At 36.3% G+C, this 26,499-nt stretch overlaps 1 protein-coding gene across 4 annotated transcripts in view; it reads left to right on the forward strand.

Moving 5' to 3' along the window:
- Positions 1 to 26,499, forward strand: part of ZNF385B (zinc finger protein 385B) — a 362,512-nt gene that overhangs the window by 156,899 nt on the left and 179,114 nt on the right. Inside the window, exon 1 of one of the 4 annotated variants that reach the window (XM_045559854.1) lies at positions 17,776 to 17,917. The exons of the other annotated variants lie outside the window; for them this stretch is intronic. Coding sequence (XP_045415810.1) covers positions 17,908 to 17,917 — 10 coding nt within the window. The 5' untranslated portion in view covers positions 17,776 to 17,907. Of the gene's footprint in view, positions 1 to 17,775; positions 17,918 to 26,499 lie in introns of those variants that run through there. 4 annotated transcript variants of the gene reach the window in all.

A 26,499-nucleotide genomic window follows, 5' to 3' on the forward strand; every position in this document is an offset into this window, starting at 1 on the left:
CGAGGACAGGATTTGAATATGATTGATTTGCCCAGCCAAGTACTATCTCACAACAATTCCCAACTCACGATATTATTTTTAATGGCTGTAAAGTATCTCCTTTAACGAATGTGCCAAAAGTAATTTAATTTTCCTTATTTGACATTTATGCTACAGTAAGTTCTTTACTATTATAAATAATGCTACAGCAAATATCCTCAGAGGTAAATCTTACAAGATTGTAGGTGTGTCATTAGTTGTTTTTTTTTTGAATAATTCCCATAAATTGAGTTACGGGACCATAGGGAATGACCATTGTAGACTGTTGGTATTTCCTGCCAAGCTTTTGACATAAAGTTTGTACCAACATACACTAATATCAGCAATAGAACTGCAACTATTTCCCACAAAGATGAGACTGCTACCACATTATCAGTTTTGTAAACCTCTGAATTATTTTCTTCTAATAGTGTAGAGATGTCAATTACGGCACATGAACCCATTTTCCTGGCACCCATTATGATCAAAGGTATGCAATTTTAAAACACTTGGTAGAAGTTAGAGCTGTATTCTATTGTGATCAAAGAGTATTTAAGCTACACAGAGTGATCATAGTCATAAAATTATTTTATTACCAAAGTATTCTAACCTATTTCTCTAAGCATAATCTAAAATATTGCTTTTTCTTTCATATTTCTATTGTATAGCCACTAGGAAGGAAACTGATAATTCTTTCTTTTCCTAAGACTAGAAAAAACAACTAAAGAACTTCAGAACATAAGGTTCCTAAACAGTTTAGTTATGTTACTATAGTCTAGTTTTAAAAGAGCATCCAAAACAGAATCCTACCCACATTTGGAATTTATTACTATATTTAAAAAGGTATGAAACATTTTTCATGCATATTATTTAATGTGAAGAAAATAAAAATAAATGGAAAATGTCTTCCTTCTGTTATTGACCTGCATAAATACATTTAGTTTTAAAAACAAAGAGGCTTAGGAGAAAATCGCAATGCCAGTTTGGAAGACTCACAATGAGTCTAGTCAGAATTAAATTTTTAAAAAACCCTGTCATTCGAATCATAGATTTATTCTGGTTATATATTATTTTAAATGGCTACATGTATAGGAGAAAGAGCAACAATCTAAGGATAAAGAATTGAAGTGTTAGACTGAACTCTGCCACCTTCTAAATGTGTGACCTTGGGGAACTAAATTTGACCACCTCTGAGGCCCAGTTTATGTATCTATATTCAAAATACAACTGCTTATCTCTCACAGGGTTATTATGAGTATTGAGATAAAGGAAATGAAAATTTGTGAACTGCTATATACTTGTAACATGACTTACTACTTTTAATAATTATAATAATATGTTTTCTCTCACAGCCTCAAGATCTTAGGTTTTAATATTTAACACTCTAAAGTGAAAAACAGGAAAGGTGCGAGGAAATTGGATAAAAGTCATAAAGAAGAATATTTCAGATAAACTTTATATTGAAGTATAACACAGCTCAGAAAAGTTTATAAGTCATAGTGTTTGCCTTAATGAATTATAACAAAGTTAATACACTTAAGAACTAATACCCAGCTCAAGAAATAGAACATTATCAGCAACCAAAAGGCCTCTTTTGCTCTGTCGTAAACCAATCACCACAACCCTCTTTCCCAAAGATAACCATTATCCTGATTTCTAACATTATAGTGTAGTGTTGCCTGTTTTTGAATTTTGTATAAATGGAATCATAGAATATGTATTTTTTTATCATCCTTTAGAAATGTTGTATATAGCTATAGTTGAGTCATCTTTATTACTGAATAGTATTCCATATTGCAAATACACCATAATTTATCTATTGAGAAACACTTTTTCAAATTAAAGAAGTTCCATTTTACTTATAGTTTACTAAGATTTTTTGTCAAGAATGGCTATTTCATTTTTTAAAATGCCTTTTCTACATTTATCGAGATGGTTGCATGATTCTTCTTCTTTCTTCTGTTGAAATGGAAAGAATTAGATTGACTTTAGAATGTTTAACCGGTTTTGCATTCCTGAAATAAGCATAACTTTATTATCAAAAGTAAATGCAATAAATCTAAAACTTTTCCTAAGTAAAAAGCTTATTTTCAAAAATAAAGGAAAGAAAAAGAAGGTGGAGCCATTTCTTATCATCCAAATCTAGTTGTAGTCAAAACCACAGTCACTTTGAAGTCATGGGTTTCAAGCAAAATTAAGACAAAATGGAGAGAAATCAGTAATCAGGCTTAGACTGACGGGGTAGTCAAAACCATAAATAAGAAATATACACGTTCAATTTATTTAAGACTGTCAAAACTCAGGAGTTCAAAATCAATTGATAAACCATGAGCAGCACTTTGGAAGGCCTAGCTGGGTAGCAGTCTTTGGGGCTGGGAGATAACTCAGCCTGACACTGTAACTCCCATGGGTCTACAGGATAAGAATCTCTTCAAACCATTCTGCTGTTGTTCTTTGCTAAAATAATAGTAATAATAATAACTGCCAATAAGAAACGAAATTGAAGAGTGCTTAGAATTTTAACAGAAGCACAGAATGATTGCCATCTGAAACTGTTTCCTGGGTCCAAGGAAAGCAAAAAACCAGATCCAAGGATACATCTATGAGCCAGGGTTGATTTAGGACAGTTTCTCACAAGTGCTGACAGAGATTAAGGAACTCAGTCTTCTTGCTGAATTTGCCAGACTATAAGTGTCTTCTACTTGCTTGAAATAAAGTTACATGCATACATTGCTTAGAAATGCGTTTTTAAGCAATTTTGTCCTGCAAACATCGTAGAGTGTAGTTGCACAAACTTAGATGTTGTAGCCTACTACACAGCAATAGGTATAACCCATAGCTCCTAGGCTACAAACCTGTACTGAATACTTTAACTTTTATAGTAAACAATAAAGCAGCCTCATAAAGCTTCTCACAAAACTTCTTTCTTCTTACAAGTTAAGATGTATTCCTTATGAATACCAACATTGTGACATTTGTGTTGCCAATTATTTTCTCTAGAATCATTCCTTTAATTCCACTTCTTGTTTCTTGGGAAGACTTTGCAGAGGACATTTTTTTTTAATAGGCTATAATCACATGGGCAACAGAGATCTTGGCAAGTAGCTATTAACAGTATAGACAGAAACTTGGAGTGTGATGGTTTTAGACTTCCTGAGCTTCCTGATGCTATTTTAATGCACTAAGACTATAAACTAAATTTAGATCCTGCTGACTGTTGCTGAAGTGAGTGCATGTCTCTTTTGCAGACAATGCTAGATTTAGTTGCTGTGTATTTCTGTCAAGCTGGGTTTGCAGCTCCCATCCCTTCTAAGCATTTTCATAACTATACATATGTATTTAATGACTGCTTTGATTTGCAAGTGGTCAGTTAAATTTTGTTGTGATTCCTAAAGTAGTTCCTGACACTTGTAGTGTTTTTCTTGTGTGCGTTGCAGTTTATTTTAATAAATCTGGCATTATACTAAAAGTTAATTGCTGGCATTAACTCTATTCCATAGTTTTTCAACCTCAGCACTATTGGCATCTTGGGTGTCATAATTCTTTGTTATTGGGGCTGTTCTATACTTTGTGGAATGTTTGTCAGCATCCCTGGCCTCTACCCATTAGATGCCAGTCACTTCTTACCTGGTTGTGACAACAACAAAAAAAGTCTTCAAACATTGCCAGATGGCCCCTGAGGGACAAAATCACCCCCAGTTGAGAACCACTGTCCACTCTACTCTGTCTGCTTCTCCATCTCCTGCACTCTTGCCCTGGTACAGGCTGTCTTCTCTCAGCAGATGATTGCAATAGCTGCCTGCGGGGTTGTCCTGCCTATATCCAAGCTGCTCTCCAGCTCATTCTCCATATTATAGCCAGAGTGGTCTTTTCAAAACTCAAATCTCATCATGTTACTACCTTTAAAAACACTGGCAGTACTTTCCAATGACTTAGTTCAAAGATAAAACTTTTTAAAGTAGCCTACAGTATTCATCCTAGTTGGACCCAAGCACTCCTTGGCTTCACCTCGACCCACATTCTCTTGCCAGTTATACCTGCCCTTCTCCCTCCTGCTCTTGCCTTGCTCCACCCCTCTCTGCTCACCTGCTCAACTCACATTCACCCTTTAGTTCCAGCTTCAGCCCCAACCTGCTAAGGTATTCTTATCTGATAATGTAGGAACAAATCAGATTGACACATTATAAATAATTCTAGGTCAATTGGATACAAGCCCATTATCTAAAAACCACTTTATTAAAGGACCAAATTATTGAACTAAGTCACCAAAATAGTTGACCCTTGAACCACATGGGTTTAAACCACACAGGTCCACTTATATGTGAATTTTCTTCTGCCTCTTCCACCCCTGAGAGAGCAAGACCAGCCCTTTTTGTTCCTCCTTCTGCTCAGCCTACTCAATATGAAGACGATGATGATGAAGACCTTTATGATGATCTACTTCCACTTAATGAATAGTAAATATATTTTCTCTTCCTTGTGATTTTCTTAATAACATTTTATTTTCTCTAGCTTGTTTTATTGTAAGAATACAGTATATAATACATATAACATACAAAATATTTGTTAACTGTTTATATTATCAATGAGGCTTCCAGTCAATGGTGGGCTATTAGTTAAGTGCTGGGGGAGTCAAAAGTTATACATAGATTTTCGAGTGCATGGGGTGTGGGGCCCCAACCCCTGCATTGTTCAAGGATCAACTAGTATATAGAGATTTTAAAAAACCTTGATTTTCTTTTTGCTATTTATAGAGTTACCTACAATTAGTTTTGCATGGGTTGGCTAGGGCTTTAGGGAGCTATGAGAGCTATAAGGAGTCAATACTTGGGATACCTGGACTCTAGAATTAACGAGGTGTCTCCCTACCTGTGAGCTCTGTCTGTCCATTCAGTTTTCCCTCTCTAGGACTAGCCCATCCATGTGCTGACCTCTGCCTCCATCTGGCAGGCAGTAGGAATCAGAATCAAGTTTAAAATTCCTTAAAATGGAGTTATTATAACACAATGCAAAGCAGAAATCTTGAAAATCTATTAGAACATTGCATACAATATGTATTGCTTCAAAGTTTGTAAGTAGTTAAAAAATCAAATTGGTAAATTTGTTGAAATTAATAAATTCAGCAATTTGTCATTTGAGATTATAATAAAAGAATCCTACAAATTCTAAAATATTGGCAAAATTGATAATGACTTTAAAAAGATTCAATAGAAATCAGTATCAGGTGAAGATTTCCCATGTGAAATTTGGGTTAGATTTATAAGAGGAATGAATTCACAATAAAACTAAATCACCCATTGCCCTTTGACTTTTGACAAATGAAATATTCTTTAAAAGGGTCTTAAAACCAATGTTGTATTTGTTGATTACAGTCAAGAAAAACATGTCATAGTTACTCAATTGCAACACATTTATGTGGTTATTACTCTAGTAATAATATGTCACCTTCACTCTGGCAGAAGCTCCATGAGAGTAGGAACTGTGACTTTCTGGATGCAGTGGAGTAAAGGTTGTACCCCCAACATGTCAGGCAGCCCTGTCCCCACTGTTCTGCTGGGCACAGACCATGTCGCAGCTCTCACAAGTTCACATTGGGTGTTTGCGGCTCTCTCAAGCTGGACTCTCACTCCATGTCTCTGGTGTCTCTACCAGCCTAGGGCCTCAGGAGCAGCCCTGTGCCCCCAGCTCTGCTGGGCATTGTCCTAGCAGGGGGCTGTCTGCAGTGGCCCTGTCCTGGTGGCTCTTCTCTGCCTGGTCCCTACAGCTTTCCAGGGCATCCTTTGCAATCCAGGTAGAGGCAGCCACACCCCAACTTCTTTACTGGGTACAGTGCATGCCATACCAGGGTAGCCAAAGCCACACCTGGGGTAGCTGAGAAGTGCAGGATGTGGTACAGAGCACAGAATGCAGGCAGAAGAGCGTTGAGACAGGGTGAGGCAGCTCCCTATGAAGTTTCATGGATGCCAACAGCCCCTTCTTTGAAATTGTTCTGCCTGAGACCCCCACCCACTGCCCTTCCACTCTGGGCCTGTGATGAGGGTAGCAGCCCTGATGATTTCTGAGTTGTGGTTTCTGTTGTGATGGCGGACTAATCTCCTCATCAGATAGTCATCTGGCCATACCCTTTGTTTCTCTCTTGACCATACTTTCTCATCTCGATATGGATAGGCTGAGAATTTTCCAAATGTTTAAGTTCTGCTTCCTTTTTATTAATAATTCTGTTTTTAAATTAGTTCTCTCTTCTCACATTTTACTATAAGCCCTCAGGAGGAGCAGACTGCATCCATGACACAGGCCGGTCAGAGAAAGAGAAGTGATATTCTTGAGCTGAGCTTACAAAGATATGCAGCAGTTCATTTCAGGCACAGGGCAGAGCATGAGAAAAGGCAAGTGTACTTGAAAACTCTTGTTGTGTTCACAGAACTTCAAGTAGGTGACAGTGGCCAAAACCACCTTCAATAAGCAAAGTTTATGTACTTGGAGGCACTTTCATATGTTAGTGTCAGGTAGCATTCACTGAGCGTTGCTATGTACCAGGCACTATTGTCAGTGCTTCCATGTAATAACTCATTTAATTCTGTCAACAGTTCTGTGAGGTGGGTACCATTATCATCCCATTTTACAGATGGAGAAACTGTGGTTAAGTCACTTTCCCAAGGTCATAGAGTTACAGGTGTGCAAGCCAGAACTCAAGCCCAGGCATTCTGACCCCTGAGCCCACTCTTAGCCTTTATCCTTCATTGCTCACAGTGAAAACGGGATTTGCTCCAGAAGATCTAATCAAAAGTTCTCATTTTTGAGAAAGCTAAATTAATGAAGAAAGTTTATCTACTCTTTAGTTTGTATATACCACAAAAATCGACCCATTCTTGTTCAAGTTATTTAATTAAATATTGCCGTTTTCCAAGAAAAAATGTGTGATTGAATGGATGTCTGTTCAGTTTTGTGTTGGACCAATCATTACATTTTTAGAAATTTTGCCAGTTATTAAATATAGCCATTGTTAAAATTAAATTACATGAACTTATATTTAAATGAATTGCATTTAAAATAAAAGTAATAAATATTCAAAACCCATTATGTTCTAATTATTTTACTACATTTTACTATTATCCATCCTCTTGAGGTTTTTTATGACTCTTGTACCTGTGTCGTGGAAATACCATACAATGGTGTGTTGCCGCCCATCTTTTCCCAACTCCACATTCAATAATAGCACACTGGTAGCTTGGAATTGGCAATGGTGAAAGTATTTACACCGTGACTTTGTAAACACTGCTAACAAGGGCTCCCCCAACTCCCTTCAGAGAGCTGGTCATTCAACATTTACCACCACACCACCACCATCGTCTCTTCTTTAGAACATTTTGTCTTCAGTTGCTTCTCAGGAGGGTTCTGTGTTATATAGAGTTTAAATTATATAGCAGAGACCTCTGGTGTCTAAATTATATTAGTGCTACAGTACTTAAAAGGAGTTTGGAAATGTTCATTAGTTTTTCATTAACACATCTTTTTCAGAAAATGGAGAATCCATCTTAGATTTATTAACCTTCAGAGAAACTTCATCCTTGTGTTTCATGACCCCCAGTGGATTAGGCTTTCTGGTTTAAGAAACTCAAATTCATCACTCCAGAGTAAAAATTTGTGTCTTCATTTTCTTCCTCAATCTGTTCATGTTGGGAGCCACTGTAACGTAGAGCAAAAAGTCAAAATACCTGGATTCTGCTTCTGGCTAGGCCACTAAACACCCTTGTGACCTAGGCCTAGTGGTCTTATTTGCACTTTAGAATCATCTGGGGACTTTTTACATATACTGATGACAGGCCCCACCTAAACCCATTAAATCAGAGTTTCTAGGGGTAGAGCCTAGGTGTTGGTATGTTTTGAAGTGCTCTTGAGATGGTTCTAATGTGCAGCCAATTTGAGAACTACTGTTCAAGATATTTACAGACAGGGCAAACAGTCTGTGATCAAGGCTTCCGGCTGTGGGGCCAGAATTTCTGTTTTCAAATCCCTACTTCTCAACTTCCTATCTGTGTAACCTCAGATAAGTTACTTACAGTCTCTGTGCTTTTAGTTTCCTCATGTGTAAAATTAGAATAATAATCATATATTATTATAGTTAATAAAGGTAGACCACTTAGAGCAGAACCTGGCACTCAGGCATTTGTTGCTAATACTGTTATTACTAAGCATGGTCTCTTCGTAGTTCTATGCTGTCTCCATGCTGTGTAACATACAGCCATTTACATATTTGAATGCACCTTGACATTCTTTTTATTTTAATTTTTATCTTTCCTTCTGTTTTCTAGCTTTTTAATTATATAAATATTTCCTCTTTTAACTGTCCAAAATTGTTTATTTTCCTTTTAGCTGGACAACCCCAGACAGGGTAAAGTGCTTCAGATGGCTCAAAGCCATTGCTGAACAATATCTACTCTATTATTTTAATAAATCTTTAGAATTAAAACTTTGCATTGGCAGAAAATGATTTTTCCTTTACATTACAAAGAATTAAACTCATCATTTTTTTCTCCTGACATACGAGGCAAAAGCAATAAATTTTTGTAGAGCCTGCTATCAGCAGGAGTAAAACAAGTACAGAAAGAAAGAAAAAGTGTTTGCTGGAACTGTGAGGTCAGATGAACAAGTGGAGTAAAATGCTTTGACCGAATCCTTTACCCAAAACAAAAACAAGATTCATTCAACTTGAATAGGATCAATGATTAATTAGATGGAAATAAAGGAGAAACTCCTCATGAATATACTATTTGACGAGCAAAATTCATTGGAAGAAGTAGCTGAATGGTACTTTGAGAAAGGAGAATATCAGTCATGGCAAATCAAAAGTGCAGACTACTATTTACTGTGGTTTCCTTGGATACCTGTTTTCTAATACCTTGGTTAGAGTAAAGGGAAGAATTAAAGTAATTATATGAGCATCACTAACAACTATTTTGAGGTTTAAAACTGGAAAAGATTAATTCAGTATTATGATCTTCTGTGACCCTCATATAATTTTATATTTAGAAGGCTGTAGAAGTTAACTTATTAAATACTACCATTTCATTAATATTAATGGCATAGTAACTAGTGCCCCAAATTGACTTATGGGTAGGGTAATACTTCAGAAACCTAAGAGAAATTGAATACTGTCAATTTGTGATTGACTTTTGTTCTTTTCTTGTGGTGAAAACTAAGTCTAGATACATGAAAGGCCATTTCTTTTGACCAGGATTTGCTTGGTTGTAAGAAATAGTCTCAGGCTAACTTAAGAAGGAGGAGGTTTGTTGTGAGTGAATCACAGGAAATCCAAGGTCGGTAATTGCAGCTGGCTGGGACTTGTATAAACTGGTGTCAGTGACCTGGAAAACCACAGGGAACCATCTTTTCTCTCAGGGTCAGTCTCTACCTTTCATGGTCTCTTGCTCTCTCCGCACTTTATGCTCTGTTCTTCTCGCTCTAGTGACCTGTCCTTCGTTCCCATCATGGCCCCCAGTGAACCTGGTCAGAGCTTGGCACTCTGTACCATTTACTCCACTGGTTTCACATGTTCACAGTTCCTGAGGGATTGATTGGCACATTGTTTTGAAGCAGGACACCAGTCACATGTCTCTGATGATGAGCAACTCCTAAATCAGTTATCTCCACCTGATCCAATCAGCCATGGCTGGAATGGGACAGAGTCAGGTGGTACAAAAAGGGGTCACATTAGGCACAAGAGGCTGGGAGCTGGCAAACAGTGGAGAGATGCCTTGTGTTTTGCTTTAATTACAAAATGGGGTGGGGAGGGGGACTAAGGCTTTTCCAGCTAAAAGTTACGGCATATGTGCAGTACATGATTTCTGTAGAATACTAGTGAGCTAAACCATAAATTAGAAGTCTTTTAAAACTGCTGGAGTTGCAGACTGTTTCAAGCTCACTTGGTATTAAATAGGTATTTCTCTAAATTTCATTTGCTTGAATCATAATATGATGACTGCTGAGCATTAATGAGGGTACCTAGATTAGGCTGGGGAAAACATAGCAAATCAATATCTCTGAATCTCAGACTCTTTGGGGGGGGCGGTGCACAGAGATGAAAAATTGAAATGTTTTCCATTCTGCTATGCCACTATACCCAAATATGTTGATTAATATAAGAAACATAATACAGACTTTATTATGCAAGTTGTTCATGAAAGACACGTATCATAAAGCTTGTTTTCTTCTTCATCAGCTGGGAATTTTCTTCCTAATATGGATAAATTTGATGATCTTTAAGAAAATAACCATGATAAATGAATCTAGGTAAAATAACAACAATAAAAACCACAGGCATTTTTATCAGATATTGGAACCTGATCATAAATTGTATAGATTAGCCCTTTTGTAGAGAGAAATATGTGAGCAAATAAAAAGAGCTCTGTGATCAGAATCAGGAAACATTAGTCTAACGTAAGTTCCATGAGACCAGGGACTGTTGTAGCCGTAGCACTTATAACAGTGCCTGGTGCAGAAGGGGAACTCAATAAAGATTTCGAGAATGAATAAATATTCTTATATTCTTTTCACTGAACCAGCTAGGTGACAATATAAGCAAGGTAATTTTCCCCTCTGGGTCTCAGTTTCTTCATTCATAAAATGAGATGGTTTTGGAGTCGTTTTATGCATTGAGATTCTATGATTATATGACATGTTTTCAAAATATTTTTTTGTTAAATCTTTTCTTAAAACTACATTCTCCATTTGAAAGTAAACAGTGATTTACCCAGACAAAGCAATCCTTTATCCTTTCCTTAGTAAGATGGCTTAAAATTTGTACCTGTGAATTATTTTGGAAAACAATATATTACTGATAAAAATACTTTTATAGCTAATTTAACAGTACAAAATCAGATGAGGGGAAGCTGTAGCCATGTGTCCCCCAGACTATATTTCAGCAGCTTTGACTTGCGTGAACTAAACTATTACAAAATATTTTACATGATATTCAGTCTCATAGTCCAACACCTATTGTAATCAGCTCTTAAAAGAAAACAAAGCCCACGGTGATTTTCTTAATGAAAATTTTCTTTGTAGATTTTATGTTAATAGAGAGCAAATCTTAAAATCCCTTTGGGTTTCGTCTCCTAAAGTTAGATGTGTCTTAACACTTTTGTTTCCAGAATATCATCTCACTGCAAAATTCTCCAACTTGTCCAGAGTTTTGTGGTCTCCTCCATTTCTCTCTGAATATGTGCCCTAGGCAAACTAGTAAAAGCACATTCCTCCCAGCTGGCGATCACTCACACAGGATAAACAGTCACAGAGCATTTTGCTGCCCTAGGCAAACTCTGCCCAAGAGGACCAGCTGGCTTTGCATAAAAATAAGCAAGGTAGAGTAGGTGCACACTAAGCAGGTAGAGATTTTTTTTAAATGAAAAGAAATGATAGCACTTCTGATTTAACCCTGTTGAAAAACCTGATGTATCTTGAGCATCTATCTTAAGAAAACGCACATTGCATTATTTGAATATCTGCTATCCAGTGTAGGAGGGGAGCCGGTGCTCTGTCTGGTGGCATCACTGATGACATAATATAATTCTTTTGATGTGTCCAGTTGTGCAGAGATCTGACATGTCCAAACCATGTTAATTATATAGCACGATGTTTATGACCTGACAGAAAATAGTTTAATGAAGGCCGTGCTTAAATGCTTCTGGAGAGCCACATTTTTCCAGCATATAAATTATTGCCTTTGTACAAGCTAAATGCTTGGGTAGAAATGGCATTGCTACCATAGTGGTTAAAAAGATTTAATGCTTTGGAAAAAAAAAAAAATCTGCATTAAGCCAATCCTTGAGCTGGATTCCTGCCATCACCTCTCTGCAGGCTCCTGATGCTCATCTGTATGGATGCAGAGATGCAGATAGTACAGGTGAAGAGACTAAGTCACTGAGGAGTTGTGGGAATTGATGGCTGAGGCTTGCTATACATATTGTATTACCGTTATCCTCATTCCCTTTTATCTTGTTTATTTCATACCACTTACTGTACATTAGCATGTGACAGTGATCAGTGTGAGCCTCCTGTGTGTCTTTAGTCCACATGCTTGCCCAGGCCTGTAAGCTTACTCCAGTCCAATCAGAGCATCACTAGGCCCAAGAGAAACTCGATTAGGTCTCAATATTTACTTACTGTAAGGTTTTTAAGTGAGATTATTTAAATTGGCTGGTTCTACACGCATGTTTTTGTGAACTAATTTTTCTTTTAAAGAGCCAAACCACTCCCGCTACAATTGTTAAAATAAGTTTTATTTTTCAGTTTAATACAAAAAAGTAAAAACACAGAAAAGAGTAAAGAATAAAGTAAAATTTTCATAATACTGCAATGTTAACATATTTTTTAATACTTTCTTCCAAACATGTCTTTATAGATATGCACATATACAAACATTCACGTTGACATATAATATATATTTTTACATGTTTGACCTCTATTGTACACTCAGTTATCCATGATGTTCCCCACTTGTTACTGTGCATTCTTATGCCACTAAATATATTTCAAAGTATTTCATGATACAGACATACCCAGTCCTCTGCTGTTCAGTGTTTAGAATGTTTTCATATATTTGTGATTATACGTAATGTAGTGAACATCTTCACTCATACAACAATTTCAATTCTTTCTCTTTATACTTTCTTTTCTGAGCCCATTCTGGATTCTCAAGCTCAGAACTTATATAATTCCTTTAATGTCCACTCTATTCAAATAAGTAGCAGCCTAGTTAGTAACAATTATCTTTCATCTACAGAGAGCTACACTTGTGAAAAGCTATGATTAGGCTACAATGTTTCCTCACTTAAGCATAATTTCACCAGAAATAATAGTAGTTAATACCTTTAGGTGGTCTTAAGTAAAACCTAAGCACTAAGTATTGAAAATGAGTGCTCCTGAACAATTTTATATGTATTTTAGGCACTAAGTATGAGGACTCTTGAATTAATGGATAAGATGTGCTAGAACTTAATATTTAGCATGATAGAAAAATCTGAAATAATGGTATAGTTCAACATAAAATGATACATTCTCAGATACTTTCATTCTACACTGAAGGGGACAAGAAAAGGAAAAACCAAAAATCTCTCCTGAAGGAAGAAAGAAATCAAAGAGAAACAAAAGGACTGCTTGCTTTTAAAAAAAAAAAAAAAGTCCTTTTACTTAAAATTATTTATATTTTCAATTACCTCAAAATATGAAATTTTACATTTTCTGGAAATAATTACAAGAAAACTTTAGTTCAACCCTGCTGCCTCAATTCTCTGGTTATTATAAGGAGGGAGCTTGTAAGGAGCACTGGATTTGAATATTTGTGACCTTGGGCAATTCGCTTATGCTGTCTTGGTCTCAGTGTCTTCTTGTGTACGATGGCTGTCATGGGAATTGAATGTAAACACCGCAGAAGAGTTCCTGATGCACGACTGGCTCTCAGTCAGTGCTAGTTCCTTCTGCACCTGCTTTTAAATGATAGTGACCGATAATTTCAAGAGATAAATTTTTAAAATAATTCCTCTTCTTGAATGAAAGTCATCAGTCATCAACTAAAACTGTGCTAGTAGGGGAATGGTTAGCATTTTTCCATAAAATCATAAATATGTAGACAACTTGAGGAACAATTCATAAAAAAAAAAAATGAAGAGTTCAAACTCTAAAGTTAAGCAATTTTGGTGCCCCCAGGTTACTCTGCTTTCTTTACATATAGCTAATTGGTCAAAAAATTCAAACAATAACTTACCTAGGTATATGAATTTATGGTTTCAAATACCATCATATTTAGTTGGTTTGATCCTCACACAGGATCACAGAGGCTTGTAGAAGGTAAGTGAGTGATCAGCCTTAGGCAAAACAGCTAATTAATACTTAAGACAGAATTAAAAGATGACTTATTTCTCTCTCTCAGTTAGGTGTTTTAACCATCAAGTAAGGAGAGAAGAGAAAAATCAAAACTAAAATGATAGATTATCTAAAAGTTAATGGAAGGGAAATCTTCCAATCAACAACTATGCTCCTAAATGAATTTAAGTATTAAAAAACAAAAATTGAAAATAAATGAGCCATGTCTGCATCTTAAAAACTAGAAAAAGTGTATCAAAATTAATCAAAAGAAGTTAGGAAGCAAACATTAAAGCAATTATTAGTGTAATAGTAAGCACACAAGAAAAAAAATGAATCAAATATTTTAAAAAGCACCTGGTCCTTTGGTGGGGAGTGGGAGAACTACTTAAATAGACTTCCATGGCCAACCTGATGAAGGGAAAATTAGAGAAAGTACAAATAGAAAATATCTGAATTCTATCTAACCTCCCCAAAATAGACAATCATATTATTATTCCAACTTTTTAGAGAAAGAGTGAGTGGTGGTCAGTTCTCCAATTCCTTTTAAGAAATTAGCATATACTTAATATCAAGCACCTGGTAAAGATGGTACATTAGTTTGCTAAGGCTGTGGTGACAAAGTACCACAGACTGGATGGCTTAAACAACAGAAATGTATTGTTTCACAGTTCTCGAGGCAAAAAGTCACCCGTCAAAAATAAATAAATAAATAAATAAAACGCTTTCAATAAACTATGACACAAACCTTAAAGAAAGTCCATCTGGATCTGGACCTGTGAATTATTCACACCAGCAACTCATCACTCTGAAATTTCTGTTCAGAGGAATTGCCAATTTCTTCTGCCTTCAGTTAGTTGCATTGCTTGGCCTGTGATAGGCAAAACTTTCGCGTGTACCACAGCTTCTGCCACTTGTGGTTACCTTTCTTCTATTCTTTAACACAACTTGTTGCAATCTGCCATACAATCTGAAATTGCTGTCATTCCTCCAATAATGACCATCTGCTTCACTAATAACAAATACATACCCCAGATTTATTGATATGCTGTCTTTGTATGTAATGGCTTTTATTTTTAAAGCCAAAGGCTTTTGAAACATAGCATTCATGCCAGATCACAGTATGACTTTTTTTTTTTTTTTTTTTTTTTTTTTTTTGAGACAGAGTGTCACTTTGTTGCCCGGGCTAGAGTGAGTGCCGTGGCATCAGCCTAGCTCACAGCAACCTCAGACTCCTGGGCTTAAGCGATCCTACTGCCTCAGCCTCCCTAGTAGCTGGGACTACAGGCATGAGCCACCATGCCCGGCTAATTTTTTTGTATATATATTTTTAGTTGGCCAGATAATTTCTTTCTATTTTTAGTAGAGACGGGGTCTCACTCTTGCTCAGGCTGGTCTCGAACTCCTGACCTCGAGCGATCCACCCGCCTCGGCCTCCCAGAGCTAGGATTACAGGCGTGAGCCACCGCGCCCGGCCTATTTTTTTTTTTTAATGTAAGTTTTAAATACCATTTCTAAATGCCAGTTAAACTCAATGCATTATATGACTCAAAAATATCACTCAACTGAGGAGACAATGGGAACTGCTATGACCAAGCTCATGCACACACTGACATCAACCACTGCCATCGTGAATGATGACTTGTGCATAGTTATTGTAAGATGCAATTAATTATGAATGCACCCTGATTCAGAGCTAAGAAATTATGTTTTAAAAAGTTTTAGATTCTATGTATAGAGATAGAGATAAATAGATATAGAAAGACGTAGATTCAGATAGATATAGATAGATATGTGAGGAAGGATTTATTAAGGGAATTGGCTCATGTGAATGAGGAAGCTGAGAAGTTCTATAACAGGCTGTCTGCAAGCTGGAGACCTGGGATGCTAGTGGCATGACTAGGTCCACGTCCAAAGGCCTCGGAACCAGGGAGACCGATGGTATGAATGTCAGTTCAAGGCTGGAGGCCTGAGAACCTAAGAGGCTGCTGGTGTAAGCCCCATAGTCCAAAGGCCAGAGAACCTGGAATTCTGATATCCAAGGAAAGGAGAAGAAGGGTGTCCCAGCTGGAGCAGGGAGAGAAGAGAGAAAGAGAGAGAGAGCACTAATAATATACCTTTCCTCTGCCTTTTTGTTTTATGTAGTCCCCAAGCCAATTGGATGGTGCCTAACTACACTGAGGATAGATTTTTCTCATTCAGTCACAGACACACATACCAGTCTCCTCCAGAAACTCCCGCAGACACACTCGGACATAATGCTTATCTAGATATCCCTTAATTCAGTTAAGTTGACATAAAATTAACTGTCACACTTCAGAATTTATAAATGCAAATTCTCAGGCCACGCTGCAGACAGATTGAATTGGAAATTCTGAGGATAGGGCCCAGCAACTTCTTTTAACAAGTCCTCCAGGGGTTCTGATGCACATTCAAGTGTGAGAATCACTGGGTTAAAGTGAATGGGAAGTCATGGGCAGGAAGAGGCTTCCTTCCACATTTCTAGAGAAATACTTGTTAATATAAGCACACACACACGCACACCTCTCTCTACTTGGTAGTTGGTTCACTCAATATAAGAATGCATGTTTTCCTTTAGAGTGCTGCATTCAAATATATATATGTGTGCATTTGATATATATATTTGATACATTTATATTTTTGATATGCAAGAGGCCTGGATTTTATAGTGTCATAAACAGACTTTGGTCTGTTGTATCATTATCATCCTTAGCCATCTCTCTCCTTTTGTTCCCTACGTTCCAAATTATCCTATCTTCATAGTCTTTCCCCATTTTCCTTTTACCACCTAGATTCATTTCCCTTTTGTACTTTTCTCAGATTCTCTGTCCCTCACTTTTCCTATATTTAACTTTTTAACCTTGTTTTAACCAAAATAAAAGTAACTAGTCATGTAAAAGTTGAATCCCCAAATTAAGGAATATAGAAAGATAGAAACATAAACAAATACCTGTAAAACTTTGCTGTTTAGACTCTGGGAGGGTAGATTTTAACTGCTGTCTTCTGTTATATGTGTAAAAGGTAGTATCTGTTGGGGGATAATTTAAAAACAATTGCTAAAATATTTATAATATTTGGACATGTTTCATACAAAATAAAATGTTATTTTCTATTTTAGAAAACAGTCTCAGAAATCACATTCATATGATTGGCTTCAGTGCTGGCTAGCATGCTGTGTATTCTTCCTTTGGGCCCAGATATATTTTCTTTTTTTAAATTGTTAATATGCATCCAGTAGAAAAATAAAAAGAGACGAGATGTTCCTTTGTTAAATGTTCACTGCAATATCCTTATTGCTTTAAAACTGTAAGGCTTATTCTTCTCTCAGGAGAAACCTATTTCAGAAGTAATTATCTTAGTATTGGAACCAAACAAACAATCCATTGTGAAAGTGAAATCTCACTGGAGATTCAAGCTCCTAACACCAAATAATAAATATATTTGCATTTTCTGATCCTTGATGAGTGATATAATTTTAATATTCAACTTCCTTAAAAACATGCATAGAGTTTCTTTTGTAGCAGCATTTCTTTTTAGTTTGGAGTGAAAAGTATTTTTAAATTCCTAGAGAAAGAATATTGGGAAAAAAGAGGATAGTTACATTATTAAAATATGATTTTATAAACTTATTTACGTAAGTTCAAATTTTTTTCTTTGTGAATTGAGGAAAATATATTACTTGGAATTTTAAAGAAACAGCATGATCAATTCAGAATGCCTCTCAAACTCCAGTGAAGTAACCTACTTTTCCATAATTTTTTTTGGCTCCGTAGACTGAGGAGGCAACATCTACTGACAGTCACTGTATTGTCTGTTAGTTTCAAACTCCATACACAGTGAGCGAGTGGGGTTGGGCCAGTACTCCAGCCGGCTTAGCATACAAGGAAGAGTTTGTGAAGGCTCACACTCCATCTGTAATAAAACTTGTGGCAGGTTAATGTACTTCTCAGCTCTTGATACATTTGTTATACAGAAATTACAGGCTGGCTGAATTGACTATTGCTAAGAAACATGCTTCTAGGTAAGTAACATAACTTACAAATGGTAGATTTGTTCTAAAGTGATAGAAAATATATATGTAGGTATACTTGGCTTCAGTTGTAATTTTCCAGAGTTGTACATATTTCACACAGTGCTGGGCAACGCTATGATTGGTATTATTTTTGTCCTACTAGATTTTTAGGTGACCAGGTTTGGCAATTTAGAACAATCTTGGAAATGTGTGTATAAGTTAAAGAAGCAGTCATGATTAGCATTTCACCTGTAATTTTTTTCTGTCCATTAAAATCAGCATAACATTTTGGAATTTAATCAGTAGTTGTTATAGAGTCTTCACTATCTAAATGTTAACTTGACTTCTTGTGTAAAAATATGTTGGACTTCTTTAGGTTGTTAAAATGCTCAGATATGTCTTCTAGAAAGGACTGGTTTCTATGATTATTTTATTAATATTTAAAATAAATGGAAATGCCTGGATTGACAGCTTTAAAATTAGTTTCAAGTAGTAGAATGTTGAAAAGGCAAAATACTAATATGCTGCATATTTTTAGTAATATTCACAATTATACAATATAAAATATTTTAAATATAACATTTGTACGCATTAATCTTAACAGAAATGTCACAAAACCTTTCAAAGAAGATGATATAGGAAGCTTTCTCATTTTATAAAGGAACATAATTAAATAAGAATTACATTGAAAGCTACATCAAGATTTTAAAAAATGCTTCTGTTACTGTCATGTTCATATTGTAAAACATTGGCTGAATTTTATGGCTTGGATTAGTTATTTGGAGAGCAAACATTTCCTAATAGAATATGTTAGTAAGTGCACAGTGAGTTGAGGAATTTTCCAGTTACTAAAGGCTAAGCAAACATGTGAAATCTCTAGGAAATTAGGTGAAAACATCTTTTATTGCAATGGTTATACTTTGACCAGTTGTACACATTATCTCACATGTCAGAACAATTTCAGTCTTTATTTTGGAATTATTAAAAATGTCACTATTTAGGGATGTTTGATAACCTGTTTGGGATAAAGTAAACATAACTATGTTAGTAGTTTATATGTTTACTTTGTTGTCAATGTGTTTAACTCAAATATTAGGTAAATCTGCACAGAGATAGCAGATTGATGATGTGTTTTGGGGTCAATTTTTGCTGTAACTTCAAGCTTTTTATTCTACTTGGTAACAATATATTCTAAGTGAAGAAAAATACTGGCCTAGGAATTAGGAGATCCAGGTTTTTGTCCTGGCTTCTTAACACCTTCCCTAACCATTAGGTTAACTCCTCTATAAAATAATCTCTTAAAGTTTTTCTCTATTTTTGCTGTTCCATTTCTGCCTTCTTAAATTCTGTTATCTTGTCATATTGGAGACACTATCCATGTGTATAAAGTACACTGGGAATTTTAAACAAGGACCATCCTTTCAGATGTGAGCTCCTTTCAGGTCATAAGGTTCAATGCCACTGGTGGGAAGTAAGTGAGTAGGTGATTTACGAGAATGGTCGCAGCCTCTGGAAAGAGTGACTACACTTGTGTGAAGTAGCCACAAGTTTGTTAATTATTTACCATGGTCCTGACACCTGCATGTTTCACAATTCCCAGAGTCAGAAAATTCTGACTTGAAGGTATTTATTTTTTTTTAAAGTGATCCTGCAGTTGAAATTATCTACACAATATCCTCTCACAAGCAACATCTCAGAATATTGTAACAACATATTTATGACCTCTCCTTTCCCAGGATTTCCTCCATTTGGTTGAAAAAGTTTGCAGACGAGTTTTCCATCATTTCTCTGTGGCTGAGGTGCCAAGGCATGAGCTTGAGATGCTAGGAGTTTGAACTCTTCTGTACTTCCAAGTGGTTTCAGGAAAATCACTTGTCCTTTCTGCACTCATTTCCTTTGTAAATGAGGGTACAAATATTACAGATTGCTGTAAAGGATTAAATAGGTAATGTTTATAAAGTGTCATTCTAGCACTTTAGCCTTTAAGTCGGTAAACAATGAATGGTAGATAATTATTGTTGTCTTATTAAATTATCAACTATTGATTTCTTTTTTGATTCACCACACTTTTGGGGATTGTTGAAACTGTATGGGTTTTATGAAGTTCTATACTTCACTGTTCCAATAAGATGAGTGAATTATTTTCCTGTGTGAATTTAGAGTCAACCAGAGCTAACTCTAAATTATAGTTGTGAGCTATAATTACATCAATGGTTAAGACCATTTTGGCCTGGAGGAGTAAAAAGTTATATTTTACAGAGCATGTGAAAGAAGTATTTGTGAATTCATCTCTGTCTTCTATTCATACCTCAGTTAAAATGAGCCATGGTGTGGAGCAGTTTCTTTGGAACATTACATAAACTTACTTATTCTTGGCCATGTAGTGGTTGGGAATATGCAAACAGGCCTGAAAGGCACCAAACAGCAAATTCTTTACAGGCAGGAAACCTAATATTTACACAATAATCAATACGGTGATGGCCACTAAGGTGGCGTATGACTAAGTCTTCTTGTTCATCATGAATGGGAGCTGGCATCTTTTCTTAAAGGACTTATGTTAAAATCTTCAACAGGACTAGACTGAAGCACAACTGTGATGTGGGCATTTCAACACCAAAGGCTCTGTTCTTCCCCATTCCCCTACTCCAGTGTAGAGTGCCCCCACATTATCCTTCTTTCCCCCATCCGACTGGCTTTCTGATCTTCTATTCACAGCAAGATATAAATGGCTTATAGTGGTTCATTATCATTTTGTATGTATTTGCATTTTAACACACTAAAAACTTTAAGCTAAAAATCTAAAAGCCCTAAGCCCATACAATTATAAGCAATGACAGTGAGTTGGGAGGTTTTGGACAAAGAGGTACATCTAGATCACGCATTCTTATTGCCCTCAAGGGGCAAAAATTTATTCTAGGAAGCAAAAAATCCCTTACTTCTCTTCTATATAAAGCACAGATATACATATGATACATAAGCAAATATATAATATATCTGTAGTATTAAGATTTCATGGCAGGTGATTAAGAAAAAAATCTCAGAAGAACTCTTAGGAAGGGTGAGAGTGAAAAAAAAAGGTTGAGCAACACTGCTCTAGATGACAGTATCAAAGGACTCTATAAGCCTGTGGAGTATGAAGTTTTACTGAATCGTTTCTAAATGCTTTTAGTATGAGTTAACTTATGCCTGGGTTAATACTTATATTTGAAATCAGAATTTATGTTCTAATAAATCAAATATGATCATCTGTTGTGCCATTACTCTTTTCAGTTATAAGAAGAAATAAAGAGGAAAAACTTGAGAACAAGATATGCTTGGATTTGAATCCCAGCTCCACCTCTTTTTTATACTGTGACCCTTGGCAAATTGCTTACGCTCTGTAAGCCTCAGTCTTTTTGTTTTTAGGTTACTTAGGGATCATTGTGTCCACCTGGTGGAATTCCAGTATCATAAGAATTAATCAAAATAGTGTACATAAAGCTTTCCGCAACTTGCCTGGTGTATGATAAATGAATGCCGGTTAGTAGCTATAATTTTACTTGTTGTACCTTTTTATATCAATTACTGGCTTTAAAAATTTTTATAGAAAAAGAAATTTAGATTTGAGAGATTAAAGTATTATTGTCCATGAAGGACAGAGGTCCCTCTAAGACAAATGTTAATACTATCTATAAAAAGAAAGATAAACTTCTACTTCTCCTTTAAACCAGTAACCAAACCTACTAACATAAATCAATAACAGAATAAAATCTAAATTAACATCTCGAATTCTAATGTAATCTCTATTAAATGTAAAATGATTAATATCCTGACAGTTCTGTGGAAATATGTTTTAAGTACTACACTGTGATTAGTTATAAAGTCATTGTTTTATTTCCCCTAGTATCATGAGAACTCAATGGCATTGGGAATTCACGTCTGTTTGTGACATCACTTTTGCCCAGAATATTATCATTCCTTTGCTCTGTAGAGATATGTGCCTTTAGGTTGTCACTAACGTGCATGGAATTGTAGGATAGGTAAAGAAGTTAATTGAAAAGAAGTAGTGAGCATTTCAAATATGAGAATTCACGTGAAGTTGGGTGAATTTCAGTACTAATGCAACTCTCTGTGGAAGATTTTGCTTCCTTAAAAGGAGTGTCCACAATTTATCCCGTCTCTCTCTGTCTTTCTCTCTCTTTCTCTTTCTCCCTTTTTCCCCCAAGTACTTGTTCTGCTTTTGTGATCTGCTCTTAAAACTCTAACCTGACAAGGTTGTTTCCAGGTTATTTTGCTTTCTTTTATTTTGTAAAATTAATATTCACCTCTAAACATGAAAATCTGACAGAAAAGTGCTTTAATTGTAAGCATTGTGATGTGGCAAAACAGAATAAATGAGTGACTGATATGCATGACATATTCTCCTCTGCCTTTTCAGCTTCTTTTTTGGTAATTTATCTTCTCAGCTATGTTTCCGCTTTTCTGTGATAGAAGTCATTTAATAATAAATAACCATCAAGTAGTGTTACCCATGCCAGAGTGTGGCTTTGTAATTCTTGGCTCGACAGCAGAAAACATAAGGATTTTGAAAAGCAGAGTTAAGAGAATTCTATATGTAGGCAACACATTTATCCAGCAGAAATAGCCCACAAGTAGTAGAATTCAAAAAGCATTCATGATATACAATTATTCAAGACTAGCCTTCCAGGCAAGGGGGTGAACAGAGTTTCCTGGGGTAGACAAACATCACATTTCAAAAGCATACAAGAAATCAAAGAACCTCATTTGGAATAAAATATGTTGGCTCAAATTCTGTCTCCACATGCTTTAAAAATCGTACTCCAAGATGATTTTAGAAGTTGTTTTGATTTCAAGAAGCCATTAGGCTAAAAAGTTGGGTTAAGAATATGTGCACACTAAATGATGCCCTGGAAGTTCTGGTGCACAATAGGTATTCTCTATCTATGTAGACTTGTCTCAAGTCTACTTACTGCCATTCCAGTAAAAGAATCTGAGAATTTTCAAGGTAGTAGGAGGCAAATGTTTTAGCAGAAATAGTGAGATTTGAAATAGAGTTCCTTTGAGAACTGACTAGTGAAATAATTTCCCCAAATGTGGAAATCTTGTCATCCCCAAGAGGTTAGAATAATTTTAACGTACTTGAAGTTGAAACCCCAGCATTATGAAGAATTAATATGGTATTCTTCATCCCTATTTATTTTAGTTAAGACAGGCAAAGTGACTTAATCAAGATGTCTTATCTAGGAAAGTTAGAATTAGAACACAACCTTCTTTCTATCCATTTACTCTGCTTCCCTGTGTTCCAGGTAGGGTGGGCAAAAGCTCCGGCCCAGGGAACAGGCTCCTACATCCTTGTGATGGAAGGTCACGTAAAGCCCCCTATTCCATCACTTGATTCTATTTGCATCTCTTTCACCAAATTCAAGGTCTTTCTTTTTCTATAATTTACTCAGAAATTGAGCCACATCCATGACCTTTCTCTGTTAAAAGTATTTTTGCTTCTGCTCATGGTTGTGCCTTTCTGTTTCTTTCTATGGAAATATTTCAAAATAATTTGGATAAGCATTGTCAGTTATATTTTATTCCTTCAGAAAGATTAGAGTGGTCTTAGGTAATAGGAGGAAGGCACTGGCCAGTCTGAATTTGTTCACTGGCTGGGGTATTGTTGAAATGAGAGAATATTTGCCACTGCTGGTCACGTGTTGTCTCTGTTTTTTCTTTCTTTATAGCTGTCTTAGGCCTTTTAGAGTACTTCAACATTGTAGAAGGAAATAGAGATGGTTCGGTTTGATAATTGATTTGTTCCTGTTATATTGGTTCTAAGTCTCATACAAAGTAGCAGAGCCTAACTCTATTTTATGTTGTATTAGTCAGAGTTCTGACTGATCGCTGAAGGCATAATCAGCTCAGATTTTCAATGAAAATTTAAGAAAGGACCTATTTGCAGACATGTGGGCAGGTTTAGGAGCATTGACAATTGATATCAAGGTATCTATTGACCCACCATAAGCTCTCCCATTCCTGAAAGGGAATGGGAGGTAATAGAGAGGTGTCTAAGGCTGTTAAGACCTGAAACTGAAGACTGGAAGGAAGCTATTCAACAGAAGCTGTTCTCCAAAGAGAGGCCAGTGCCAGAATGCAGTTAAGGAAGGAAACTGAAAGAAATACCCCAATTTCTGTCTTCTTCTGTCCTTTTTGCTGATGGTGCCTCCCATTGGTTGAGCCCAACCTGAAGCCACAGTAAGAAGTACAGAGGAGAGGAGGAACCCCTCTCTCATACGTCATACGCAAACTCATACCTCGTACCCAGAATGAGCAAAGAGTAGAGAGAGGACCTGGGAGCAGAGAAGAACCAGCACACTTGGTCTCCTAAACTCATCCCAAACATCTTCTCCACCCAGTATTTCATTTGAGCAAGAATTGATGGACAGGGCCGGGTGTGCTGGCTCACACCTGTGATCCTAGCACTCTGGGATGCCAGGACAGGAGGATTGCTTAAGCTCAGGGGTTTGAGACCAGTCTAAGCAAGAGTGAGACCCCGTTTCTACTAAAAATAAAAAAAAATAGCTGGGAATCGTGGCACACACCTACAGTCCCAGCTTCTCAGGACGCTGAGGCAAGAGTATCGCTTGAGCCCAGGAGTTTGAGGTTGCAGTGAGCTAAGACGATGACACTGTACTCTCTATCCAGGGTGACAGACCAAGACTGTCTCAAAAAAAAAAAATATTGATGGACATGCTCCTTTAGTGCATTAAATTCTTTTCTGCTTTGTTTAATGTTCTGTTAATAAGATATAGTTTGGCTTTTAAACACAGTTTATTTTAACTTAGGATCCTTGATGCAAATGTTAATTGTTGTGATATGCAGCAGTAGTGCACAGGGTCTAGTGAGAAAGATCTGTTGGCTCCTAGAAGAAATGGTCCCAATTTGTTGTGCTTTGGCATTTTGACATGCTTTTTAATGGTCTACTGGTGTTCTATGGCATTAGCTGGCATGAGTCACAGCTGTCCATGAGCCTGTCTATAGTAGCTCTGCTCCCAGTTCTCAATTCATTTATTTTCATTCTCATATGTATTTATTTAGAAAGGAGTTAACTACTACTTTAGCCATTCACTTAAAAAATTTTATTGGTCATTTATTATGGGCTAGACATCATGTTAGGAAGGCCCTGAGGATATCAAAGTAAGCAAAGCAGAAAAGTTTCCTGTCCTTAAGCAGTTTATGTCTCATTTTTTCCCCCTAAACTAAGGCTTTGAGACCTCAGGGGACTCTCTTAAGAATCCTTACCCTTCTAATGCCTTTTGTTGTGGGGCTGAGAGGGGGAGGACGGCACATATTCTGGTGTTTCTCTTAACTCTGAACAGTTGAGGTTACCAAACGTATGAAGTATTTATTTGCAGTACTATGTTTTGTGACATTGTTGATCATTCATTAAAAAATATTTTTCGAGTGTCTGCTATGGATTAGTATATATAGAGATTGAGAGATTAATAAGGTATCTTAGTGTTCAGAGTACTTCTCATCCACTCATCTAGTTGGAAGGAGAGATATGCAAATAACTACAACGGCAAGATGTCAAGTGCTGTGGGACTAGCAAATGATTCCATTGTTTTGGATGAGGGTGACTATGAGGGTTCCAGTAATAACCATAACACCCAATTTCCTGGTTGCTCAGGTGAGCAGTTTAAAGACTCACTGCTAGTAACATGTGCTTTTATTTAATAGGAGTCCAGTAACTACTCACTTGTAAAATCAGGGTTTCCCAGAATCCATTGGCACAAATTGTTCAACTCTTTAAAATGCACATAAAATAATTCCAAGCACAGTGTTAACATTGTTTGGGATAAACTACATGACTCTGAATTAGGTAGCTCAGTAGAAATTATGTTTTTAGGGATCATCATGCATATATACTTTATACTAGTACTATAGTCCTATACTCTAGGAAGGTACCCACTGAAACTGTGAAAAATGAAACAACATAATCATCAAAAAGTTGTCCTGATAATAGTCGACATTATTAATATATCTTAATGTTTGTCACTATGGACTCTTTATAGCTACTTGGGAGGTCATAGCCCTTGTTATGTTTCCAAATCTATATTTTAAAATGCTCTGTCTAGGCCAGAGTTTTCTGACCCTCTGACATATTGAAAAGGGAAGCCAACAGTTCTGTTTTTTAATCTAACTGAGACTAAAAATTTTCTCTGGCAGTACAGTTTTGGCAGTATAGTTTGGCTCTTTCTCTTTTTCTACATGATAGAAAGAAACACCCCTATGGAATGTATTTTTCATCTCTGCCTAACTTTCCTTTCCTTTATTTTTTTGGAGAAAAGATATCTCTGATAAAGATAAGGGAAATGAATATTAGCCATTTTCCATTAAGGAGGATAGTTTTCTTCAGGTTCACCATTATCTCCATGGTAACCTTGTTCACACCTTAGTTCTAACTTTGTTGATTCCAGCTCATCATACATGTGGTGCCAGGCCAATGGTTTAGCACTCAAAGACCAAGGAGGCCTTTACAAAGCAACATTCAGATTCTCCTTTATTTTTCTCTAGATCCATATATGGACATTTCATAAAAAACA

This window comes from Lemur catta, chromosome 8 (assembly GCF_020740605.2).
Source record: "Lemur catta isolate mLemCat1 chromosome 8, mLemCat1.pri, whole genome shotgun sequence".
Classification (NCBI taxonomy): domain Eukaryota; kingdom Metazoa; phylum Chordata; class Mammalia; order Primates; family Lemuridae; genus Lemur; species Lemur catta.